This window comes from Perissodus microlepis, chromosome 3, assembly GCF_051167445.1.
Source record: "Perissodus microlepis isolate ML-2025 ecotype Zambia chromosome 3, ASM5116744v1, whole genome shotgun sequence".
Classification (NCBI taxonomy): domain Eukaryota; kingdom Metazoa; phylum Chordata; class Actinopteri; order Cichliformes; family Cichlidae; genus Perissodus; species Perissodus microlepis.
The window spans coordinates 51,802,433-51,829,199 of record NC_140463.1 but is presented as its reverse complement, the minus strand read 5'-3'; the positions used below and the strand labels follow the sequence as shown (position 1 = coordinate 51,829,199).

Here is a 26,767-nt window from a genome sequence, read left to right as displayed (position 1 = left end):
GGAGCAGCAGAGATAATGTTGAAAAGAGAAAAACGACAACAACAGCAGCAGCTCGTGACAAACAAAGCCTGTTTTTATTGGTGCAATAACATTAACTCTGTTAATATGTGTTTAATAAAGTCGATAATGCAGCAGCAGAGCAGCTGGCTGTCTGTTATAATTGCACACAAATACAGTATCAGCACATTTACATGATTCAATCTTTTAACAAGGAAAATAAATGAACGGATTCAGCTTTATTCACACAGTTCATCTTCCCACATGTTTACATATTTATGAACAAAACGCATGAATGTTTGTTCTGCACCTAATAAATGTGGTTCAAACAGAGGCTGTGGAGCTGATTAAGGCCCCAAGGACGTCTTCACTGTAACACTTTCAACACTTGCACTGTAAATATGAGTCCAACATGAACTGTGTTTGGACACCAAGCTCTCTTTTCACTTGTTAATTGTAAACAGGTTGTGAATTTTATTATAAACAACAGTTTTAGTAACTTTACTCTGATTATTGTTGATAATTTGCCATTAATTGCAGTCTAATGTCCTGATGTCCATCTCGCCCTGCGACAGCTGTCACGCACAGTGGCAGCTCACTGCTGCCGGACCGCGCTGGACTGGACGGTGCTGAACTCAGATTTTAACCGAGCAGACAAAGCGATGACCTCTGCTCGTCTTACACTCCCTGATTTGCCACTTTGCCCTCCTCCAAGCCAGAACACACTTTCTGCTTTCTTTGTTTTTTGTCTGAAGAGGCATTTTTCTCCAGTTGGTGTAGCCGACCGGCTCGCCTCCGGCCCACTCCCAGCGTCCTCGGCCCTCCCTGTCGTTCAGACCTGGCGCAACAGAGAAAATGAGCTCGTTACATTCTGCATAAAAAATGCACGGACAGAAACGTGTGGGGCTTGGGTCCTGGACTAGACGGCAGGTGCGCCACTCCCTGCAAACACAACATACAGATGTGCAGCGTCGGGTTTAGCTCACTGAACTAAACCAGCACCCCGTCTCTGGGCGACTTAAGCAGGAGAACCAGGATTGAATCCATGTAAGGATGGAGAGAACAGGCAGGGAGCAAAATCAAAGCCAGAACCTTCTGCCTCAATAAAATGAATCAATACTTTCACTTTAGAGACCAGATGTTAGAAAATAATGTTCTAGAAATGCTGTTGTTACTGAATTCACTTTACTATAACTTATTTACATATTAGGATTATATTTTTTAAACACATTAGAATTCTTTGCACAGGATACAAAAATGTTTCTTTTAAGGTTCGTTAAACTTAACGAATGTTCCAGTCAGATGAGATGGAGGTTGTAGTTACTTTGTGTCCAGTGCACTTTAAACTTTACATATTAAACTAAACTGCAAGTCCATTTTTACACAGTGAGTGATTTTTTATTTAGAATCCATTACAAGCGAAGGAGGAGCCGACACCAATGACACCGTTACATTTACTCACACCTGTAAAAACACGACACGTACCGATCCAGAAAGGCTTCCTTCCACCAAAGTCCCACAGCCAGTCCATGTCAGCCTGAGACACAACACTGGCCAGTGTTCCTTTAAACCTGCCGTTAGGAAGAAAAAGAAGCACCTCATGCTCATCGTGTTTGTAATGCATAAAGTGTTTGTGGGAACACGCAGCATGTTGAACTGTACCTTTCCCTGCAGGCCCTGTTTGCTTCACTCCATGTCAACTTGCGTTCAGTACTGAGGGTGTAGCAATAACCACCATGAAAGGTGGAGCCCTGAGGACACATCTGAGCACTCACCATCTGTTTCAACAGGAAAGATGACTTTAGATCTGCAGCTTTTCAGTTTCCACGTGTTATCACAGGTTACTTTGCATGGTATGTGTTGGTGTTGTGAAGCTGTAGTACCTGATCAGTTGGTGCCCAGGCTTTCCAGGAGACACCGTTGCAGTGAAAGAGCTCGTTGGTAGCTTGGTTAAAATGAAGGAGGCCTCTAAGTCCTGGCACACAGGGTTTGGGGACGGGGTTGCCAGCTGTAGTCTGTGACCCACAAACATTCACACAGATTATAGTGCTGCTCCACAATAATATGCAACATACTTCACAGTGTGTGGAGCAACAGAAGGTCCAGTATGTGCACTAGCAACAGAGCTACCACCGCGTTGCTAGCACATCATGCTACCCCAAAGGTGCACACACCTGAACGACAAGAACGTAAACTCTACTGTGCTCTATATGACTCAGTGCTGCAACTTGCCTGGACTTTATAGAGCATATATGTCTGCGTCTGTGACCCAGCATTTTGAGTTTATTTTGGATTTATGATTTCTTATCATTGGAATAATGTTACCTTGTTGTGTTATTTTTAGTTTGGGGTTCGTTGAGTTTTAATCTATTTTGTTTCTTCTATGTTTCCTTGTTTTCTTTTCCTGTTTGTGCTTGTGTCTCACTTGTGTCTTCTCATGTGTCTCTCCAGTCTTTCATGTGTTTCATGTCTGCGTGTTTCATGTTTGTCAAGCTCGTGGTGTCGTCTCTCCAGGTTTCCTTTTTTATTTTGAAAGTCTTGTGTTTCCCTGTTCAGTGTGTTTAGTTTTGCTTCCCGTGTGGCGTCAGGTTTGTGTCAGCTGTGTTTCCCCAGCGTTTCCACTTCCCTCATTACCCTCCTGTGTATTTCACATCGTCTGTCCATCTCGCTTCATGTTACGTCTCAGGATGTTTCAGGCTACCGCTCATGTTCATGTTCAGATTACCACACTAAAGCTTTGCATGTGTTTCATGTTCTCGGTTTGCTTTGCCTTGTTATGCGTTCGTGTATTCAGCCTAATAAATGACTCGCTCTGTGTTACACTTTTGCGTCTGCTTTTAGGTCCAGCTGCCGTAACAACATGTGAGTGTGAGCAGCTGTTCTCCAGCTGAAGTGCTTGGTGGAGATTGAAGCGTGAATTTGCAGCAGCATGAGCAGATTCTTTCCTTTTCTTTTAAATGGATATAAAAGCAAAACAAAACGATTCAGCGTTCCTAAAAGCCGAGCTGATGGAGTTCGAGGGGGAAGAAAACCCGCTGGTACTCACATGTCCCTTTGCCACGCCAGCTTTCTGAGGTTTTAAGATGTTTCTGTGAGGGTGGGACCGATGCTGTGGTGCCCCCCTGCTAACCACCTGGATGTTTGCCTTTCTGCCCTTCCTGGATGGTGAGGTGTCGTCTTCTACTTGCATTTGGAGGATGCCATGATACTGAAATTGAAGAAGCAATAGAAGTGAAAACTTTCAGAAGTCTCATTGGTAGGAGTGGGGAGTGCTACCTACTGTGTAAACGGTGTCTGTTCCATTGTGAAAAACTGATGACGGTGCAATCTGAAAGAAAAACACAGAGCAGCAGTTTACGGAGCATCCCTACCCATGCGCCACTGCAGAAAGATCAAACTGCAGCGATTTCATAATACATTCAAACAGCAGAGCTTACAGGATGTACTTACTGACTTTGCATTGCCTCTGACTCTGAGTTTCTTTTTGGGGACTCCTGCTCCTGGCCTGGAGATGCTGTCTCCACGGGTCCAGATGATCGAGTCTGTCCCAAGAGGAAGTTTCTCGAGGTGTATGGATCCATGCTGAGGGTACGTGTTGGACTGAATCTCCTGTCCTCCAAGAACAGGAGCCTCCTGATTCTGGTCTAGCCTGCACTGCCCTGTGGTTTTAGTTCGGGGGTAAGATAAGTCTATCCTCAAATGCCATCATTTGTGGCAAAATAATCATTTTTACCTCCTGCTGAGTCTCTGATGGTGAGCGTAGCTTTGTTGATGCTGCCAATGACGGTGCTTTCAGGAGAGACCAGCAGCACTTCAAAAGTCTCGTCAGCCTCCTCGAGGTGATCTTGGATAATCTCAGTTTGCCACCTTCGCTTTGACACTCCTACACACAGTGTTTATATGTGTGTGTGTGTGTGTGTGTGTGTGTGTGTGTGTGTGTGCGCGCACAGGTCAGCATCACAGTGTTTACACAGAGACATTTAATCATTCATTCACAGTAGAAAACTTAACCAGGGACTGAGTGTAAAAGCTGCACTTCCTAAGCTTCCTAAACTGTTTTGGGTGAAGGATTTAGAAACATTGTTACAGACATTTTATTTTTGTTTTATTGCTCAAAGGGATGAACGCACGATGTTAAAGTGCATCCAGGAAAGATGAAACATCTGCATTATGCTGCTAACACAATCCACAAACTGCGTCACTGTTTTCTTCCTCCAAGCACATAAACTGAAATCAGCTGATTGTAGCACAAGTGGAACTAAAAAGGGGAACAAACAGGCAGACAGAGGAACAATGAAACTACTGGGAACTGCTTCTCTACCAGGCTTTCATTCCCATCTCTGAGGAGGACCCATTAACGCGTCGCACTAAACTGTTGCTGCAATTATAAGAAATTCAGTCACAACACAATTAGAAGAACGTCATCATCAGGGTGTGTCTGATAGGGACCTGAGGTTTGTCCTTTTCTTTGGACGATTAGCGTGACTGATCTTCCACTTCTGTATTTTCAGTTTTCAGTATTTATATTTCTAGTTTGATGTTTCTTGTTTTTCATGTTTGTTTAACTGGTTCTTTTCACGTGACTGGATCCAAGCTCGTCTTTAGACTGTGGGTGAAAGACGGTATATCCGGAGGAAGCCCACACGTGCACAGAGAGAGCCTGCTGCCTCCAGCCACTTTTCATCAAACTTCCAGTGTGAAAGACACTGACACAGATCCTCACCAAACTTTAATGACTTTCTTTCATTGCCTGGACTCAAACTCTGCTCCATAAACTGGGACTTTTAGCCTGACCCTGCAGACAGACAGACCTTCTGTCTCTACTATCAAACACATACCTGGATCAAACTGGACGAGTGCAGATGGGTTTGTGAGGAAATCCTTTCCAGCTGTTGCAGTGACCTCATTTACCTAAATAAAGACACAAGTTGCAGAACCACATGTTCATCAATCTGCATACAAGCTAAATGTCCTGTAGCTGAGTTATCACAAATCTCTTTTCACCTCAGTCATATTTATATAGAGCCAATTCACAACAACAGTCACCTCATAGTGGAAACTATACGTATAACATATGTCTTAGTTAACCATTGTTAGAATAAGAAAAATCATAGCTACGCCTCAGTTTCAGTAACAAATGACGTGCAAACCTTGACAGAAATATATGACGATACGGCCAAATTCCCCCGACGAACGATGTCCAGTGAGATCGTTCCCTGCTCCTCACAGGCTGACGTCTCGGTCTGCAGCAGCTCCACCCTGGACCACCTGAACTCGAGTCTGTAAAGAACAAAGTTAACACAGGACAAACTCTACACTGTTTATTTAAAGTATTGTTCTTACAGGTGACGAGGCCCTGTGTTCCCCAGCAGGTCGGACACTGTGAACTCCAGGCTGTCTGAGACAGACTCCGTGTCCAGACTGATGATGTACACAATAGATCTCTTGTTTAGCTCCATCTGCAAGAAGCGCTGTGGCACAAAACCACCTGCACAAAGTAAGAAGGATAAGGCTAAGGTTTCTGGTTCAAAGTTAAAGTGTAAAACTCGTCCTTACCTGTGGTAATGTTTTCTAGGAAACCAAAGTGTGGTGGACGAACTATGCAGAATATGAGCTCCTCTTCTCTGCTGTTGCTGTCTCGAGCCTTCAGTTCTTGGGATGACAGAAAGATGCCGTATCGGCCATCAGCTAAAGGCTCTGCTTTCCACAGGGGAAGCACTTTCACAACCTCAGGAGGCGACTTATCCAAAGGCCTGATCTGAAATTACACACAGCTTGATGTTGTACTAGAAATGGCACAGCGTTAGTACATTTCTACTGTGCAGTTGTCTGTGCAGTTTCCACGTCCCTCTCCTTCTGTGCACAGCTTTCAATAATGACCAGAAAAGTGGTTTAGGCTGTGTGGATAAAACAGATAACCAGTGTTTGTTTGTCTTAACTAGTGCACATGTTTCCAACACAATTATGGCACAACCACAGTATCTCTCACACAAAGCCCAGCCCTTATAACCTACCTGAAATATGAAGAAAACAGGGTCTCTGTGTAACTGCCCGTCCAGCAGGAACCCTCGATTAGTGCTGTCTGAGCCAGTGAAGGAGAATCGGTCTATCTGTGACGGCCCCCCGTCGTGTTTATATGCCACCTCCAGCTCCTCTATGTCTCTCTGGGTGAAATTAGAGCCTGTGCTCAGTGGTTCACCAGCTAAAACTAGTCTGCCATACTGTGGGGGCTGTGAAAGGACAAATGTCAGGGTGCTGGGAGGAGTGTCGGGGTCTGACAGAGACAGGTAGTCTGGACCCAGGATAATGGACGATCCCTGGGGCACCGTGAGGACTTTGTTGGTGGACAGAGATGGTAAGATACGATCCACCGTTTCCACCCCGATCTCAAAGCTGCCATTTAGGCTAGTTTTACCATTGCTCACAATAAACCTGTCAAAAGAAATGCAAAGGATGGGTGTTAGGTGTAATGGGATCAAAGTGATGACTACAGTACATCAGTCACTAATTTACTTTTGCACCGACTGAAGCGTGTGCATAGGTCCACATTTAAAGGCCCTCATTCTTATTGGCTGGGAGGTTAGCTTTCACCTGACAGTTTAATTCGATTCAGCTCAAATCAATGTAAGATTATTTGTATGGTGCCTAATCACAATAACAGTTACCTCAGGGAGCTTTATATTGTAACGTCTAGACCCTACAATAATATAGTGAAAGCAGTGGAAACACCAACAATCATATGAGCCCCTATGAGCAAGTGCTTTGGCAACAGTGAGAAGGAAAAACTCCCTTTTAACAGGAAGAAACCTCCAACAGAACCAGGTTTAAGGGTGGGGGTGGTGGTGACCCATGTGCTGTTTGTTTGTCATTCTACACCAGTTTGGGTTATTAGTCTAACAACCAATAACTGAGTGAATCCCACTGAAATGGGATCTTGAAAGGTCGATCTCAAAAGCTGCAGGTCAAAGTTAAATACGAAGCATCGTTTGAAAAAGTTTTCCTTAATCTCAGACAGCGTTTCAGACTCACTGGAAAGTTTCTTTGGGCGTGCTGGCTCTGTTATCGTGAACATAAGCCACCAGGTTGGCTGCTATGTCCATCTGGCTGAAGGTAGAAATGGTGATGCCAGGATGTTTCATGTACTCTATGTGTCCATGAGCAGGTGGGCTGGTGATGATGTACAGAAGCTCCTCTGGCTGGTCTGTGCCATCTGTGGCTAGCAGCACATGGGTGGTGAGAACGATACGATCTCCACGGCTGACGTTCACTGGTTTCACAAAGATGACGATGTTTCCTAAAAAGACAAAAGTACTCGGTGTGACCACGCCTTCACTGCAGATGCTTTCTCTCTTCAGATTTGCATTTATTACATGAATGACTAAAATATTGTTTTGTTGGACTGAGATTAGGTAGATGTATGCTATGGGTGTATTAGGTATAGTTGCCGGTTACCAAGACTACATCAAGTTCTCTCAGCAGGTTTACTAGACGATATGAATGCAGCATCACTTACAATCCCTGCTGTGACCATCACTGAAACCAACCAGCTGATCTACACCAGCAGCAGAGATCACGCTGATGCCTGGCTGCAAGATGAACAGCAACAAGGAGCAGTGTCCTCCATGGAGACTACAGGCCATCAGCTAAGGTGAAGGTAGCACGGAGGGACGTTAGCTAACTACCGGCTAAAAGGTGTGAGGAAGAAAGGGGTGCCTAAGAAGCACAGCAAGCTGCCAGCATCGAGACATTGAAAACTGCCATTTGAAGAGGTATACCAGAGAGATAGAAGGCAGGAGAATAAGCCAGCTACACTCCAAGGAAACATCCATGGATCCACGGTATAACCTCAGTGGCAGGGGAGGAAGATGAGAACACCAAGCCTGGAGACAGAGCAATCCCGGAAGAGCAAACAGGAGAAGACACAACAGCAATGCTCAGTGGCTAATGGATCTAATAGCAGACCACAGCAACCTTCCTATGCAGGGTCCCATAACCTTCACCGTGGCAGACATCCTATTGGCCGATAACCTGCCTCAGCACCACGTGGAAGCTCCTGTCAGGCATCATAGCGGCTAAGATGAACAGGCACATGGGTCAATACATGAGTGGGGAACAGAAAGGGGTGGGCAAGAATACCTGAGGAGTGAAACCCCAGCTACTGGTAGACAGAGCAGCCTGACCAGCCTGACCAACCTGTGCACTGCTGATTTGACTGTAAGAAAGTCTGTGACTCACACCTGGATCCTGGGATCCCCAAAGCTCTACAAGATCAACAGGACCCTAAGAGGCTTCATCAGGAACTCAGTGGGAATGTGAAACCATCAAGTGTTGTACCAGGGAGAAGCTGTGTCCCCACTGCTATACTGCACAGGCTATCAACACCTACGCCCTGCCCGTGACCACATACCCTGCTGGGATAATAAGGTGGCCAAAGGAGGAGATGCTGACATATAGACTGTCACAGGTCTGGGTCATTTCGACCCAGCGCTTTCAGTTCTTTGTGATTTTTTTGTAGTACGTCGAGTTCATTTGTGATTTATTTCTATGGTTCCTGGGTTTTGCTCCCTTGGCCCTCATGTTTCTCTGCGCCCCCTCTGTCCTGTGTTTAGTCTTCTCTGCCCGGGTGTTCCCTCTCTGTAAAGTCCGTGTTTCTGTAAAGTCTCTGTCTCCGCATGTGTGAGTTTCCTGTTTTATTCTGAAGGTCTCTGTCTCATGTGAGTGTTCTCAGCTTTACGTCTGTCTCGTCAGCCCTGATTTCTCCCAGGTGTGTTCCCCTCCTGTCTCCCATCCCATGATTACTCCTGTGAGTATTTAAGCCCTGTGTTCTCCCTGCTGTCTACCTTCATGTGCCTTTGTCCACCTTCCTTGTGTTCAGGTTTGCTGTTTAGTCCCCCCCCCCCCCCCCCCCCCCGTATAGATTATCTTTAGTTATGTTTCACCTTGTGTTTTATTTTACAATAAACCTCCTTCGCATCTCAGCTGGTGCCTGCTCTTGGGTCCTCATTTATTTCCTCCACACGGCTCACCGTGTTAGCCGTGACAAAGACCAGGAAGCTCCTGACCCTGCATGGAGGGTTTCACCCCAAGTCAGCACCCTGAGAGTTTACGCTAAGCACAAGGAAGGAGGCCGGGGACTGGTGAGTGTAAGCATCAGAGTCCAGGATGAGATAACAAACATCCACGAGTACATCAGGAAGATGGCCCCAACTGACAGCGTGCTCAGTGAATACCTCCGGCAGCAGAAACCCAAGAAAGAGGAGGAACCATCATGGAAGGACAGGCCCCTGCACGGTATGTACCACCGGCAGATAGAGGAGGTGGCTGACATCCAGGAATCCTACCACTGGTAGGATTCCTGCTATTTTAAAACATTTGCTATTTGTTCAAAATGATTCAGTCTCTCAGATCTTTCCAGTAGTCAGTAGATTTGCTGACTCCTATATCCCACATCAGTGTTTTAAAATATTATAGTTGGTATGAATTCTGCTTACTGACACTGAGCAGGATGAACGTTCGTCATTGATCAGGAACCTACACAAGTTAAACGAAGCTCCGATACCTTTGTCTAGGTCTTTGATGGAGATCTGGAAGTGCTGTGAGGGTGACTGATTCTTTCCATCCAGCAAATGGAAGACAAAGAAATCCTGACTTTGAGCAGCCCGACGGCCTGTGTTTACATAACGTAGAAGGTTCATGTCGACCATTTCTTGGGTGCAGTTCTTCCCAGCAGCCAGTGTGACCCAGCCCTGATTTTCCTGAGATCAGATGAGACATAGTTAGGAACACAGCAGCTCCCTACAAATTCCTTGGTAAGGGAGTAATGGTCGATCACCCTTAAGTCTTAAGATACAGATGTAAAGAAACAACATGGACTTAAAGGAAAAGAATAGAAGTGCAAAAACAGAGTTGGCAAAAGCAGCTCTGTTAAATTAAAACGTGCTGCACGTGGATGGTGCTGTACATCAGAGGCTCTGACTGATGTTCAGGTTGCTTCAGACTTACTATGTAAAAATGTAACATTTAAAATCTTCTTCCACCAAACAAACTGATATATTTTATATATAATAAAATGATACTGCACTAACTTTAAGCTGAAGCAGTCCTTGGGTTGGAACACTTTCAAAAATGTACATGAGCTCTGAAGGAGGAGTATCACGGTCCTGTGCGAACAGTGACGCGCTGGATATCAGTCTGCTTTCAGCTGGCTCCACGTCTAGTCCGGTGTTCCTGAAGGACACAAGCTCGGTACAACGTTCGCTTTGTTTTTCACAATCAATCCTGCACCGACTTTAAACGGGGAAATGTTGGTCCAACCTGATAAGCTCGGGCTTCTCGTCGTTCACCTGCAGCACTTTAACCGTCACCTGTTTCAGGACTTGGTGCCGTCCGTCAGTCAGCTGGATGGTGAAACTATCCTCCACACTCTCAGAGTCGTCGTGCACGTACACCACACCCACAGCTGTTGGACAGTGACGAGCACATTGTTTTGACTCAGTGAAAGATGTTCATTTATTTAAATTATTCATTTTTAATTAAATGTGCACATTAGTGGGTTTTGTATTCGGTAATATGAGAGTTTATTTAAATATCTTTCATGTAGTTTTAACTTTTGTTCAGATTTAAAGGTTCCAGATTTTCAAGTCTTGGATCTTTTTGTAACTTGGCCAATATTAATATTCCTATTTACTCTCCACTCATCGCTGCATCAAGGCAAACTAATAAAACTATTATTGTTTGTTTGAATGCACAACAGAAAGACAACATGTTGACGTGCAGCTGGTTAGATATGGCTTGTTTGGATCATCTGTAGTAATTTTAAACATAAACTATTTCAGTCATAATTGAAGCTTTAACATGTAAACAATACCATTTATAAGATCCTCCATAGTAAAGGCAACCACAGGAAGCTGATGCTGGGCCTCTCGTTTCTCTCGGTCTCCACTGCTGTGGGTGATGATGCTGCCGTGTTGAGGGGGTGTGGCCACGCTAAAGAGCAACACGTTCTTGGGGATGTCCAGATCCGTCGCATGCAAGACAGACGAGTCTAGCTGCTTCATTTTTCCTTCTTGTACCTTTACATAAACGGACGTAATGACCATGTTTAACGAACAGTCATGAGTATTATGATCAATAAGAGTTGATAAAAACTTACCGTGATGTTGTGAGCCACCAGCTCTGGCACTTCATCATTTGTGGGGTTTATAATGATGTAGAAAGAAACAGGGGCGGAGCTGTGTTTGCCGTCTGATACACAGAGCATCAGGTGGTCAGCTGTTGGCTCCACCCTCTGATGTCTGGACTGCACATAGTTGACATGACCCTCAGTGATGTCTTTGTATGAAAAAGAAGCTGAGAGAAAGAGGCTGAAATAAACATCAAATAGTCCTTATTGACTCTGTGGTCACATACAGCGAGACGCTCACCTGTGCTCACTCCTGTGTTGCTTTTCTCAAATCCCGGACTGGGGAGGACATTTTCAATGTAGCCAAACTGAGGTGGGGAGGTCAGGCTGACGACCAGCTCGTCCAGGACTGTGTCCACGTCGGAGGCTTTCAGGTGAGCCGCAGTAATGGGGGCCGTCCCACCTTCATTCACTTTAAAGATGTCTGCTACAAACAAGCAAACAGGGCGTCGATATCAACAAAGTACATTTTGCTTTTTCCCTGAGTGACTAAAGTTGAGACGCTCACGTGTTTCTAGCGTAGGTGGTTGGCTGTCAACAGGAAACACGGTGATCTGGAGGTCGTACACGGGTAGAGTCTGCCTCAGGTGAGCGGTGCTGCTGGTCCTGACAGGACTCCCTCCACTGCAGCATAAAGCCAGCGTCTCCGTCTCTCCGTCAGAAATGACAAAGGTGATGGTGTCATGGCGAGGAGCGAGTCCAATCTCTACTTCTAAAACCACAAACGTAATAAGAACCTTTAGAGAAGCAGCTGCGTCTCTGTCACACCTCAGACGGGAATCAGTCGAGGGTGACGCAGTATTTTCTGTTTCCACTGAGACTCTTTGGATTATTCTTTGTTAGTGATAGTTTCTGGTTTCCTGTTCTGTGTCCACGTCTCCGTCTGCTTCCTGTTTATTGTAATAGCCCCTGATGTGAGCAGACCTGGGGATGCGGCCCAGAGTTTTTACATTATTCATGTTGATTTTGATATTATTGATCTTTTCTAGTCTTTTGGTTTCTGCTTTCTGCTGTATCCCCGTGTCAAGTCTGCGTCTCCGTTATGTTTCCTGTTTTACTTTCTGTGTCTCAGGTTATTGTATCAGGTTTTGCTTCCCCTGTCTCGTTTGCCCTGATTTGCTGTGTATTTAAGCCCTGTGTTTTCCTCTGTGTTGTGATGTCCACACTGTGTGTTCTGTCTGCCTGCTTAGTTTGTTTGTATTCTCAGTCTTGCCGCTGAGCCGTGTCTTTCTTTGCCGTAAAGAATACAAAGAACTGGATTTAATACTAGCAATAAATCTAAGTTTACTTTCCGCCTCCGAGTGTCTGCACGTCGGGTCCTCCTCACCACCATCATCTACATAATATCCTTCTGAGAAAGGAAAAAGTCTCTTTCAGTTTAACTTTTTTGTGATTTCTGCCTCTTTGGAGGCCACATGAAACATCATTGTTTTAGCAGGTAGCTCACATAGGTCAAAAGACACCAAATGACAGGGAACATAAACTAACAGTCTGGGTCTCAGGAGGATGTCGTCAAAAGATTTTGAAAATCTGAAGAAATTTGTGATCCAAAGACGAGACCCAAAATCAGCTCTGATCAATGCTGAAACAAACATGACAAACCTTTGGACTGTCCTCGATATGAGAACAACAAGAGTTCAGCACCGAGTCTCCAGACGTGCATCAGCTGCTGCTACAAGGAAAGATTCATTTCTTTCATTGAATTAAATACGTTTCTCATATTTTCAATGTGTTTAATATATTTGAAATAAATGTGCGTTTGTCTGATTTACAAATCATTGCAATATTTTATTATACAGCGTCCCAGCTTTTGTTGGGGCTTTACATCATTATGACAGTGAGGCAGGTGACTCAGATGACACGAGATGACGTGTGCTCTACTGAAATCGATTTCCAGACTGAGTACCGATGGCTGACAGGTTACATGTTTGTTACCCATGACTGTGGTTTCTAAAAGGAGCAGAATGAGACGAGGTCATATCCAATCACAGAAAACGTTGATGTTACCAAGCGTTCAATGAGAGAAACTGGTCTTAAAATATGTTTCTAAGACCATCAGTCACATAAAATTCCTGATGATGTTACTGTTACCATCCACCCAACAGCATCAGCCATCACACTGATGACTTGGACATATCTATAATAGGTATACGACTCTTTCTCTGTTTGCACCTGTGTGTTTATATGTGACGATCCCTGCAGTGATGTCTGCCTGGATGAAGCGATCCACCGCTGCACCTTCTCTCAGCACCACACCGTGATGCGGCTGCTGCACAATTAGGAAGGACAGGCTGCTGTTGTCGCTGTCTCTATCAGTGGCATAGATGTACTCTGTGGTGAGGACTACTTCCTGCCCCTCTGCACAGCTGAGACCTGCTTTCAAACCTGCGCCGACTACTGGGACCTCATCATTGATGGGCTTCACCTGGAAATGGACAAAGAGGGTGAAGCAAGTGCAAATTCTCTGTTTTGTGTTGGATGTTGGGCATTTCTTTAATTACCATCACTTGCAAGACAAAAATGACTGAGCTGGTCCCGTCTGTTGCAGTGAATTCAATGTTGTCCTGTGTAGTTTCTGAGCTGTCATGACTGTACCTATATGACCGATAAACACAGATATGACTTGGAATGTGTCATCTTAACATGGAATCAGATGTTTAAGTAATCACCTACAGAGAGAGTGAAGAGGACGGTGACTGAGGAAGAACAACAGTAAAAACAGAAGCGAGCGAGAGTGAAGACAATTTAAGATCCTAAAAATGAACCAATGAGTCAACAGCAAGTACAAATACTGCTATTATACAATAAGCCTGGTTTGTATTGATTGTGTTTGTTGAGGAAATGATGGAACATTTCATTAATCATGCAGAGTCCTGAGCACCAGCACCTTAAAATGACACCTTGTGCTCACAGAGGCTCCTGTTGTCACTATCCAGCAGCAGACTGGGTTACTTTAGATGCTTCTGTGGTAGCAAGATAAAATTGGAAACTCCAGATACTGGGATGCTGCATGGATGCTCCATTAAGACAAGCACATGACTGCATGATCTTGAGAAAGGAATAAACTGTTTCTGCAAAAGCTGGCAGTGCAAATGAAAAACTGCAGACAGAGGTGATCGGCAGTATAAGAAGATTATATGTGCAAGATCCAGAAAGCAGTGTAGGAAGACGTAATCTCAATCGTTCCTATACATGCAAGAGACATGCAAAGCATTTTAAATCGTCAGCGGCAAACAGAACTAAGATCCAGGACGTCTGACCGAACGTTGTGCCTTTGCAGATCTTGCAGAGTGAAGCTTTGTCCTGGTTTCATCAGGAGGCCACCGAGATGCAGAGCCCCATGCTGGGGTTCCCTCTGCAGCTCCACCCGCAGAGCTTCTTCTGAAGAGTCTTCATCCGACAGCAGCAAGTGTTCAGGGCCAAGCCTGCACTCCCCTCCCTCATCTACGGTCAGAGGCTTGGAAACAACCTGAAGGAGAATGTAATCACGTTTATTTTATGCATTCACATTGCTGCATGTGATAAAAGATACGAATGTGATCATTTTCTTTTCCACCTGTGGCGGCTGGTTGTCCACCGGCTCTACAGTGATGTTAAAGCAGATCCCAGTGGCTGTTTTACCTCGATGGTTGGTTACAGAGAGAACAAACTGGATTTGCTGGGGGTACGGGCCGATGTCCATGACTGGAGGCATGTAGGCTACTTTCATGAAGTTTACTGCATGCTGCAAACAGGAAGGAATCAGAGGTTTTGAGCCAGACCACATATGTGCTTACAACATCTTCCTGACTAAGAAATAAAGATTTACCTGAGTGAAGACCCTCAGCATTGGCGCGTTGGCGTCTTTGGTAAATTTGGGTATGCTGTCGACCAGAAACAGCCTCCCCGCGTCCGGATTGCTGCTCAGTAAGACGACAACACAAAGACAGCAAAAATTCAGACCGAACATTTCCCCACAGCAGGTTTGTGAAGCTGAGGCGACCCACCTGTGGGGACGAGAGTAAAAAGGTGGAGTAGTCACAGTAAACGTGAGCTCTCTGTCAGCTGACTGCTGGTCTACAAAGTGGAGCTGCTGCCGTGTGATGTGGACTACGTCCGTTTCTTTGAGCACAAGACTCCGACTGGAACCTGGAACCTCTTTAGGAGGTTTGTTGGGAACCGGCTCCACGTGCACCATCACCACCTCCAAACAAACAAGCAAATAAACAACAAAGAATCTGACGATATAGCTTATATATGCGCCCTATGTGCTGCCAGTTCAGGTTGTGTGTGGCACTCTGGGCTGTATTCCTGGACATGTGAAATCAAAGACAAAGGGAAGAGTTTCAGCTTCTTTTTTCATGAACTTTACAAGGAAAGGAGATTTCACTGTGTTCACCTGTTTAGCCAAGAGCCATTTAAAAATGTATCCATAGATGTGAAGCTCTCTGCTGCTACATTTAGAGGTTAGCTTAATGAGGAGTATTTAGTATTTGGGGAATATAGATAAATGGGACTGAGCTGTGTCAGAGCAGCCTGGTGCTTCGCTCAATAGTACATCCTCATCTAAACTAAATTACAGTATCTTTACGGTGAGACAGTGCTACACACCTGAGCCTCTGATAGGTTGGGTGGGTCATGGAAATCAGACAGTACCACCTCAAACCAATCATCAGACACCTCATGTCCAAGATGACGATAGTAAACCTTTGACTGAGACAGGTCCTTCTGCAAAAAGTGGCTGACAGGGTAACCTGGATTAAAACCAGTACGTATGATACGACGTGGTTAGAACACAAAGAGGCGCTCGGTACGATACAAGTATAAAAACATGATTAATTTTCCGACCTGTTTTCCCTGATCCAGGAATTTTCATAACCTCTCCTGACTGAGGGGGGCGGGTAATGTTAAAGAGGATGTAGTCATCACTGGAGTCCATGTCAGAGGCCTGAAGGATGGAGCCTCGTAGCAGAGCTGTGTGGCCCTCAGGGACCTCCAGCAGCATGTTGGTGATAAGAAAAGGAGGCGTGTCATCCTTGGGGAGGATCTTGATGGGGAACTTGTGCCGGGTCTGATGAGGACCGTCAGTGATGCGAAAGATTATGAAGTCTTTGGTGGAGTCACTGTCGTCATGGTGATAGCAGACCACTCCCCCTTTTATGTCATTGACAGTAAACATGAAGCCCTTTCCACCTGGAATCATATCAAACAATTACAGTTAAACAGGTGTAGATACAGGCAGCATCCGAACCAAGACGCCAGTGCAAATATGACCAAATGGTGACGTGTGAAACTGTGCACGGGACTGAGATCCCACTGTGGGGGTCAAAACACTGGCTGGGTGATAACACCGTTCCCACAGACAGCTCCAGACAGTCTAAGCAAGAAATGCAACAATGTTTCCATAATTTCATTTTTTCAACAAAATGGACAAAAAGATGACATCAAACAATTTTTGAACACCAACTTTCTCCAGCTTAAGTGATGGAGGAGCTCAAAGGCTCATAGGAAATGTGAACAGGTCTCTCATTTAGTTTCAGCTGAGACTACACAATGACACCATTCGTTTATTAGCATTGCAACACTTTCTGTCATGGAAATAAGTCTGCTGTTTCTGCTCATCTGCAGAGGAATGGCTTATTGAAGAGTTTCAGTCAGGTTTCAGAGCTCATCACAGCACAGAAACAGCTTTAGTGAAGGTTACAAATGACTCATCTCTGTGCTCGTCCTGCTAGACCTCAGTGCAGCGTTCGATACTGTCGACCATAATATCCTATTAGAGCGATTAGAGCAGCTGTAGGTGTTACAGGTACTGTGCTGCAGCTGTTTTTCACAATCTGTGTGTTTATACAAATCTCTGTATTTAATTGTTAGTTATTATTAATCTCTGGCTCTCTTCCACAGCGTGTCTTTGTCCCGTCATCCTCACCTCAGCCCCAACCCGTCGCAGCAGATGGCCCCGCCCCTCTCTGAGCCTGGTTCTTCCTGTTTCTCCCTCCCACTGGTACCAAAACGTTTGTTCATGGGGATCATCTGATTGAGTTTTCTCTGTTTTCTCTCTATTATTGTAGGGTCTTTACCTTACACTATAAAGCTCCTTGAGGTGACTGTTGTTGTGATTTGGCGCCATATAAATAAATTGTGTTAGCACCTCTGACTGTTAGCCGTCCATGCTGCAGGCCGTCCACAGTTATGATTCGAACGGCATCCAGGTTGTCGTTGTCCACAATCTGAAGCTGTTCCCACGTTATTGGACGAGACTGACCCTCCAACAGGCTGAGACCTACAAACCAAAGTGTTAATGGTTAAAATGCATGTAACTGGTCATTCTGGAGGACACCAGCAGCACCAAAGATGGAAAGATGAAATGTTTAGAGTCAAATTGCCAGCAGGAAACTGACAAACACACAGCTGAGCACCAAAACAATAACTTGACAGTCTATATTTTTAGTTATAACCAACCAGAATGCTCAGGTCATGTGACAGCGATGACGTACCCATGTTCCAGGACACCCTGGGAGCGTTTGTATCTGCAGTCCTTACAGACATGTGAACAGTAAGTGGTGGGCTCTTCTCAAAATAAAAGTCATGAACTTCAAACTCCACCTGTAATTAAACAGGAGTTTTACACACCAGGACACAAAGACATAATGCATGAAAAAAGAACAGTAAAGCTGGATGTGCTGACCTCGTAATTCCTGCGTTGGTTATGAGAGAAGTTAGCAGGCTGATATCCAATGAGCATGTCATTGAGATCAAGCCACGTGAAGGAGGAGACTGGGCGAGTGTGGTCAGACAGATGTGTGATGAAGCCGTCCTGAGGAGGTGTCGTGACGTTAAACACTAAGAGCTGTTTGGGAGTTTCTTCGTCGTCAGCATCCAGCGTAGCAGTGGAGAGCGGAGTAAGGATGAACTGATCGACTTCCAGAACAAACGTGGACATGTAGGCTGGTGTGGGAGGCTGGTTGGGCGTTGCACCAGTGATCTGCACTGGGATCCAGGCCTGTTCAGACTTAAAACACACCAGGAGAAGAATTTTCTATCAAATGTGTAATTCATGGAAACTTAAAGTGAAGCACATATAAAGTGTATAATTACCTGATATATGCTGCCACTCCTGGTGTCCTTCAGATCCAGTCTGACTGCAATGTAATCCACATGTGGAGATGGAGGGTCTGTATGCTGATACCGCAGCCCCATCACCAGGAAGTCCTCACAGGAAACTTTGGTGAGCTTCACCAGCTTCAGACCCTTCAGGCAGTCTTCAGATCGACACGTTGCTCTGGCTTTGTTGTCTACATGATGACACGACACGTAACCATGACCAAACCATAACATCACCATCTGGATTTTGGTTACATTGAGTGTGACACCTCAAGTAACTGCCATGCCAAAGGTAAATATAATGAAAATATTGTTATTGCGTGACGGTGCTCCAAATTGGTATATCTAAAACTGATTTGACATCACAGTGAAGATGACTTTGCATTTACATAATTCAGTGTGTTCGACATTCTGTGAGCTTCAGTCACACCAACATCTGATCAGGTCATCCTGGAGTCCAGGTCAATGTTCATTTCATGTTTTAGACTTCAAGAACATGAAGGCTGGGCGTCCATGAAATGCCTCATGCACTGCCAGCTGCTCTCAGTGAAGCATAAAAATGACTTTTCCTCGTTATTTTATTTTGATTTTAGGATCTAATATTCAACCAGTGTCATGGATTACCCAGCTGCTGACGTAAATGGATGAAAGTCTCCGGCTCATCCCCTCTCCTGGTGGCTTTCTCTGGTTCCCCTGTGACCAGCTGCCCGTGGGTTGGCAGATGGGTGTCGTGACTATTCAGGTGGATGCTACAATCCAAGCTTGACCTGCTTTCATAGTGGAAGGACACCACATTTCCATCCACAGCATTCGAGAGGCTGTAGAACTCGGGAACCTCCAGGGATTTTGGCCCCAACCTAATGATGGTGCACTCAGGTTCCATAATTTCTACATGGATGGCAAAGACCTCCATGTATGTCTCTGTCTCTGTGAATCTGATGTCAAAGAAAAACAGACCTTCACAGATAAATAACAAACTGTGTCCCAGTAAACAGTCTTGTAAAAAGGAAATGATTCAAAAATGTGTTTCTTCATGTGTGAAATATACAGTCGCTTTAAAAACCTGCATGAAGGACTTCAGCAGATGTTTACCTGTACAGGCGAAGCTTGACAGTGTCTTCTGTCAACAATGGGCAGCCGTTGTGGACGTACTTTACTTCATCAGCCAGATAATCACAATCAAACACCTGTGAGGTGAAAATCACCAAGTACAACGAGTCAAAGCCATCGTCACTGAACAAACATGTTTCATCATACAGCTCAAGTTTTTCACAGTAAGTTTATTTGCAGCATTTTTGGCTGTTTCCAGAAATGTTTCCTGGGTGCTGCTTTAGCTCAGCGTCATGGCGACTACATGTCACATGTCTGACCTGCAGATCACTGCTGTGGGTCTTCTCCACAGTGTCCTGTCTAACTTTACACTATTCAATAAAGGTGAAAGAGTATATATCTCTAATTAAACAGAAAATAAATAGAAACGTGGGTTTTCTAAGACCTGACCTATAACTGGACATTTGCAGTGTAAGAAAACCTTTTGAAAATGGCCACACTGAGCGGTTGGAGGTGAATCTTTGTCTGTCAACAACAGAGATCATCTGCCTCTGGTAGTCTGAACAACACCTGAATAATATCAAAACACTGTCCATTCAGTGTTTTCTGTTCTATACTTTGGCAATCAGGAAAGATTTCTTTTTTCAATAGGAACAATATGGCAATGCTATATTATTATTGTTCATTTATTTACTTTATTTTAAATTATTACAAATTGGACAGACAATCACAGAGAAAGGGAGGAAGAGAAACAGAGGGGACAGGGGGACAGTAAGAGAAAATCCGTTGGATCACCTGTTAAAAGAAGAACAAAGAAAACAAACAAGAGAACAACACAGAGATGAGAGCAACAACCTGCACAGGTGTAAGTAACAGTAAATACTAAATATTGAATGTTATTGAGCAGCACGCAACACGGACAGCGCACGATGTGCTTTAAGGCAGCAGCCAAGGAAGATATAGTCTGTGTGCGTGAGCTTGAGTTCAAAACGTTTCTCCATGTAACATCTGCTAGAGGGTGTGGGAAGCCGTAGCCCCGCCCCCCAGAGCATGACGCAGATATGGAGGAGACCCGGGTCCAGACATCCAAAGGCCCTCCAGAGTGTGAAAGCCCAAGGAGGACCACTGGAGAGGCTACTGCGCCACCTTCCTGGAAGGAGCTGAGGACAGACGTGGGGTCACCCAGCAGCCACGGAGCAGAAGCCACAGCGAGTGCGGTGACGAGCCCGCGGGCTCTGCAGCCCGCTGCAGTCTGCTGTGGCGTCTGGGGCTCTGGGGAGTTGTGCCAGAGCGGACCGAGCCCATCCATCCATTTTCTGCTACGTATCAGGGGCCAGGCTATGGTGGAAGAAGCCTCCCAAGGACGCTGAGTATTGTGATCTCCCTTATAGTTGAAGCACACTGTCACTCAGCCTTCTTAAAGATGGGAACCACCACCCCTCACTCCTCCTTTTGACAGCTCCTTTCACCTCTGGTGTCTTCCATTTGGTTCAACAGACACCAGCAGGCAGTTGCATCACAGCGTTGTGGGAATGGGATCACGCTCCATTTGGAGTCAGCGTTCCCAGCCTCCTTTGGAATGCTGTAGCAACTCTGCCTAAGCTGGAACTTGATGCCTCTGAACAAAGGCTCCCAGAGACCCTGACTGTGTTAGGGCCTGTCCCACCCCCACCACCCCATCACCAGTGATCAGTTTGATCAGCTGACAGCTCACCTCCTCCTCTGCCTCAGTTTCCAAAACATGCCAGACAAACCAGATTCAGTCCTTCAAGCTCCCACCTGGATCCAGCCTGGGGCCTAGATAACTCTGTCCCAGACTGGGTAAACTGGTCCCATGGTTGTTTTGTCACTGGGCTTTTATAAGACTATGTTAAATTAGTTTATAATTAATGATTAAATGATTATCAATTTATAATCATTATTATTGGGAATGCCAGAATAGTGAGTGAGAAGCTGATATAAACAGTTTCATTGTGATGTTTACGTAGCTGCTCCGTCACTTTTTTATACAATTAAAAGAAATACTAATGGATCAAATTCACTTTTGATGTGAAATACTACAACTGGGTGTTCAGTGGTCAATAAGAAGTTTAGTGTGAAACATGACGTCCAATAACAGCTTTGCTTTTATTACCTGAGGCACCAGTTTTCCTACTCGCTGAGTTATGGGCTCATTCACCACCACCTCCAACTTGCACGAATCCTTCTGATGGGGAATGTGGAACTGCAAGTCCTCCACATGAAGGTAGGCCGATTGGCCTCGTTTCACTTTTAACCCCTTGTTGACTTTTACAAGGGAACCATGCAATGCACAGGTTATTTCAACCAAAAGCAGAGGAAGGCACATCCAGGCCAGGAGTCGAACAGCTGAACCCATTGCTGTCAGTCACAAGCCAACGTCTCGAGGATCCTTCAGGCCTGCAGCAAACAAGAGCACGACCACCTTCAGGAAAACGCTTCAGTTCAACTCTTCAGCCAATGAAAGGATCCCTGCTGGACTTTACTCTGGCTGCATGCTGATTCAGCTTCCTGGCTTTGAGCTTGTGCCAGGCGGGAGGAAGAGTCAGGAACTGCAAAGGAAGTGAAAAGATTTCAGTTCAAAGCATTTCATACATGAAGAGTGTCAGTATGACCCCTGACCTCTGTGGCACCATACAGACTGTAGGTGGGATGGTAATGGGAAATAAAGTGAACAGGATATGATGACATTCATGATGCTGTGAACATATCATTTCTAGCTAGTCACCAAAAATATTTGCAGAGTCTCCAATGAGTTGCTTGCTTCAAGACAGTTTGATTCCCATCAGCCACTGATGATGGAAACGTTTGCCTTTATGCGTTATCAGTGCTGTTCAATTCAATTCAATTCAATTTTATTTATATAGCGCCAAATCACAACAAAAGTCGCCTCAAGGCGCTTCATAGATACAGAGAAAAACCCAACAATCATATGACCCCCTATGAGCAAGCACTTTGGCGACAGTGGGAAGGAAAAACTCCCTTTTAACAGGAAGAAACCTCCGGCAGAACCAGGCTCAGGGAGAGGCGGGGCCATCTGCTGTGATTGGTTGGGGTGAGAGAAGGAAGACAGGATAAAAGACATGCTGTGGAAGAGAGACAGAGGTTAATAACAGATATGATTCAATGCAGAGAGGTCTGTTAACACATAGTGAGTGAGAAAGGTGACTGGAAAGGAAAAACTCAATGCATCATGGGAATCCCCGTCAGCCTACGTCTATTGCAGCATAACTAAGGGAGGATTCAGGGTCACCTGGTCCAGCCCTAACTATATGCTTTAGCAAAAAGGAAAGTTTGAAGCCTAATCTTGAAAGTAGAGATAGTGTCTGTCTCCCGAATCCAAACTGGAAGCTGGTTCCACAGAAGAGGGGCCTGAAAACTGAAGGCTCTGCCTCCCATTCTACTTTTAAATCCTCTAGGAACAACAAGTAGGCCTGCAGAGCGAGAGCGAAGTGCTCTAATAGGGTGATATGGTACTACAAGGTCATTAAGATAAGATGGGGCCTGATTATTTAGTTCTGTTATATGTTCCTGGGGACTCTGGTCCGAGACGCCTCCAGAGCATCAAGCTCTTTCAGTGAGGATCTTTCTGATGATCGTCCACACCCCATGAGGCCAGATGTTCCCAGGAGCTCCAGACCAAGAGTGATTAATGGTTCTTTTATATTTCTTCTGTTTCTGAATGACTGCACCAACAGTTGTCACCTTTCCAACAAAATCTACAACCCTGACATCCTTTGACCAGTCTTTGGTCGGGTCCATGGTGGTGGAGAGGCTGGGGGGAAAAACGCCATCAGGTGTGCTTTCTCCAGCTGCTGGGTGGAGATCAGGAGTATCTGTAATGGAGCCAATCACAGCCTGCAAATCATTGGAACTTTTATATGATGTGTTTTTGGATTTGTGGGTGATGTTCTTGCTCTCTCCATTAAAATTAAAGATGCAAATGAGTGATTGTTCATTTCTTTCTATTTTATAAAGGGTTCAAATAATCATTTCCCCCAAGCTGCTGGTCACACATCCTGAATAATCCTGCGAGAAAGACCCCCCACCCACCGAGTGTGTTGCACTGAGTAATTATGTGCTCTACAAATGAAAACAATTGAAAACATGATGCTGATATAAACTTACACTATTGGGTCTAAATGAACATGTCAAACCAAACAAGCAGCTCCAAATGAAACAGGTGTCCACACAGTGTAGCTGATGTTGTTGTTGTAATAGAAGCTTTCATCTTGGACATGTTTCAGTATGAATGTTATCTCTGTCACACCTTTGTAGCTCCATCAGTGGCACCAGAAACAAAGAGCATGAAGCTGGAATAAACACACTGGTGCTTTCTGAAACCAGCGACACAAAGCTGTTTGTGGTTTTGGTAATTATAAGTGAGGGAACAGCAACGAGACAGCTCCAGACATGTTTGGGACACATACGCCTGCTCCTGCCAAACTTATTTAGGACAGCTCCAGTGGAAAAGGCTTCATTAACCCAACTGCTAAATAAATTCCTACAGGATGCTTTAAACGTTTTCACATGCTGCCCAGTTCAGCTTACACAGGCTGTCTCGTTTCTGGAGCTGTTACGTCTTTTCCACAGTAATCAATACAGCTTAGTCCTGTCTGACTGTAGATCAGGCTGAGGATGCAGATCAGAGCTGTTCAGCATCTGAAAGCTGATCTCAACCCTCCACATTCTTTCAGCGTGTTCCTCAGGTAGGACAGCTGTCCCAGACCTCACACACTAAGCACCTTATAATCACCCTCTGTAGCAGGGAACATGCTGCAGCTTGTCCTTCATGTGTGGGAGCTGTGTGGAAAAACTGAATTTCCACTGGTCAGAGCTTTAGTGTGTCTCAAGAAAGCTTTTTCTGATTGTTCATCCTCAACCTCTCGATGTAGTGCTACGCATTTAAGAGAAAAAGCTCCCCAAAGTGCACTGGTCCGGATAAAAGTTAAACATTTGTTTTGCAAAAGCGTGTGAAGTTACAGTGTGTGCTTTAACCGGGTAGAAAGATGAGGTGACAGCACAAAGCTGTACTTTCTGTCCTCCTGTGTAAATATGCTCCATGTACAGTCAGGATAGACTTCCAATAAATGCCCATCAGATGTATAACAACACAGAGCAGTTGAGTAAATGATGGTCCTTTATTCTGAAACTTCAGTGAAACCCAAGAATCCTCCTGAGCCTGTCGGAGGTTTCTTCCTGTTAAAAGGGAGTTTTTCCTTCCCACTGTCGCCAAAGGTCTTGCTCACAGGGGGTCATATGATTGTTGGGTTTTCTCTGCATGTATTGTTGGAGGGTCTACCCTACAATATAAAGCACCTTGAGGCGACTGTTGTTGTGATTTGGCGCTGTGTAAATAAAGTTGAATTGATTGTTATTAGAGATCCAGTGCGTCCCTCTGTCATTCCTGGTTGTCGGTCAGAGATCTCTCTGTGTGGTTTTATTCACCTCACTGATGTAATGAATTCCTCTTATAACAATTTATAATGTGGTGCACACAATAACTATTGATGAGCTTCACAAACTGACTGACATGCTTTGAGTTTCCAGTTTTCATTTTGTTTGAACAATGCTTTGCAGAATATATAACAGCTGTTTTTCAGGACTTTTGTTTATTTTTAAAAGATGTATTTGTTGGCTGCAGTCGTGCGATCAGACTTCCTCAGACACCGCTCAGTTCAAAGGTGCTGGAGTGGAAAAATGCTGCTGGGCTCAAAATGTTTTTCAAAACTACGACAGCCGCTACAAGATGTGTTTGCATGTCAAGTACACACCTGTAAATATGCAGCACACATCTGTACCTGCAGACAGATACTGTGTGTTAGCCTGGGGTACAGTAGCTAATGGAGCGTGATGACAGCAGTTTGCGCTGTGTGGATGCACAGAGTCTCTATAGAGGAACTACAGAACCAGCCTGGACAGAGTCTGGACACGGACCTTATCCAACACCTTGGGGACAGCCAGAGTTCATCACCCAGTATCAGTGTTGTGGATGAGATGGAGCGGACAAACAAAGCATGGCAGGTCAGATAACTGTCCAGGACTACATGGCACTGCATGATGCTGATGTTTACTGTGTCGAGTCCTCTCACAGAGCTGGATGTCTCTGTGCCTGATGTGTATCAGTGTGGAGGCAGGAGTCCTGGGAAAGGTCCAAGTGTTATGCTGCCTGCAGCACTTTGGGTTGATCCTCTTCCTGTTTTGGCTCTTATGTTACAGTCCTTACACAATATATCAGCAAGACATGTTCTGTCTGCTGTCCACTCCTGAACCACAGGCTGTGGTGATCCTGTGGGATGCTGGTGGGGGACACACAACAAGCTGACATGTGGTGCGTCTCCAATAAGGTCATAAAATATTCTTAAGGTCGAACAGCATTTCATAATCCCTCCCTTAAATACGATGAAGCCCTCCCTCGTTTCTTTTCCAAGCCCAGCACACAACGCTGATGTGTAACTGCTTCATTCATTTGTCTCAACGACCTTCAGCAGCCAGCGCTTTTTAAAGCCACGAGGGGAAAAAGGTAACGCTGTTGAAATCACAGGCTGCTAACATTTCACTGCCATTGAGTAGAGTACAGCAAAATGTCCAAGAGCTCAAAAGACTGCATATAAGTGAAGGAAGAAAGAGGAGCTCAGAGTGATAAATCTGTGCACAGCTGAACATCATGCAGGACAGAACACGAGCATGTTTTGTTGTCTGAAGCTCATCATCCTCTTTAAATGCACAGTTAGTAATAATTACAAGTTTTAACAGGTTTTATGTGGAGCACATATCCTGCTATATTCAAGCTCAGTGCAGTCCACAGATTTAAGATGAATGTCAGTACAATAACATGCACACATGAAGACAGATGTATGAAAATCAAGCTAAAAAACACACAAGAACAAAAAGAGATGAAGAAGACGTGCAAGGAAACAACACAAGGTCCTCCAACAAAGATCACCACTTAAACATGTTCTTACCTGAACAGCTGGCACTTCCTTCCTTCCTTCCTTCCTTCTGCTCCCTTCTCCTTTCAACTGCCTCATTGAAAGAATCTGGCTCCTTTCTGGGTAACAAACTCCGCCCCCGAGAGACAAGTAGAGACGCCTTCCTCCTCTTACAGCCACTGTGGGTTCAGTAATCAGAGTGGAAACACTCTGACAGCCATGTGCAGTGTGTAGTAGTTTGTAATTACTGAACAAACGCACAGATTAAAGGCTTCACAGGACACTAATGTAAAGAAGTGCCTCTGGGGTAATACATGACCTGGATAGTAGCTGCTGCTTACCTGCAGGGGGCAGCACCATGTTCCAGTTGTATAATATCATACATGCAAAGCCACACAACTCCAAGTGGAACAGCAGCTGGTGTTTTGTTTCCAAGGATCACATAGCTGATGGATCCTCCTCTCCAGCACTTCCCAGGGAAGCTGAGGATCTGCTTGAAGTTTGA

At 45.0% G+C, this 26,767-nt stretch overlaps 1 protein-coding gene across 2 annotated transcripts; it reads right to left on the bottom strand.

Moving 5' to 3' along the window:
- Positions 1–51: 51 nt before the first annotated feature.
- frem1a (Fras1 related extracellular matrix 1a) lies at positions 52–26,375 on the bottom strand. 2 transcript variants are annotated; one of them, XM_084915433.1, is made up of 37 exons: positions 26,296–26,375; positions 21,447–21,882; positions 19,355–19,449; positions 18,887–19,197; positions 18,257–18,453; positions 17,847–18,170; positions 17,656–17,764; positions 17,310–17,441; positions 16,007–16,351; positions 15,770–15,912; positions 15,166–15,362; positions 14,988–15,078; positions 14,736–14,903; positions 14,440–14,648; positions 13,681–13,774; positions 13,352–13,604; positions 11,688–11,891; positions 11,421–11,606; positions 11,150–11,346; positions 10,865–11,069; positions 10,312–10,456; positions 10,083–10,224; positions 9,557–9,752; positions 7,027–7,291; positions 6,012–6,429; positions 5,554–5,755; positions 5,341–5,485; positions 5,148–5,277; positions 4,836–4,908; positions 3,731–3,880; positions 3,448–3,656; positions 3,278–3,325; positions 3,044–3,205; positions 1,881–2,012; positions 1,660–1,775; positions 1,483–1,568; positions 52–835 (listed from the first exon to the last, which is right to left on the bottom strand). In XM_084915433.1, exons 2-37 carry the CDS (start codon positions 21,687–21,689, stop codon positions 633–635), a joined length of 6,525 nt encoding a protein of 2,174 aa, XP_084771559.1. In that variant the 5' UTR covers positions 21,690–21,882; positions 26,296–26,375; the 3' UTR covers positions 52–632. The 2 variants fall into 2 exon arrangements, with proteins under 2 accessions (XP_084771559.1, XP_084771566.1); XM_084915440.1 differs by having other exon boundaries at positions 11,421–11,603.
- Positions 26,376–26,767: the final 392 nt, after the last annotated feature.

Coding starts and splice junctions, on each gene's coding strand:
- frem1a (XM_084915433.1), bottom strand. CDS start 21,689: ATGGGTTCAGCTGTTCGACTCCTGGCCTGGATGTGCCTTCCTCTGCTT. Junction 6,430..7,026: donor ACGCCCAAAGAAACTTTCCA/GTGAGTCTGAAA, acceptor TTCTTTTGACAG/GTTTATTGTGAGCAATGGTA. Junction 1,569..1,659: donor AACAGGGCCTGCAGGGAAAG/GTACAGTTCAAC, acceptor TCCTAACGGCAG/GTTTAAAGGAACACTGGCCA.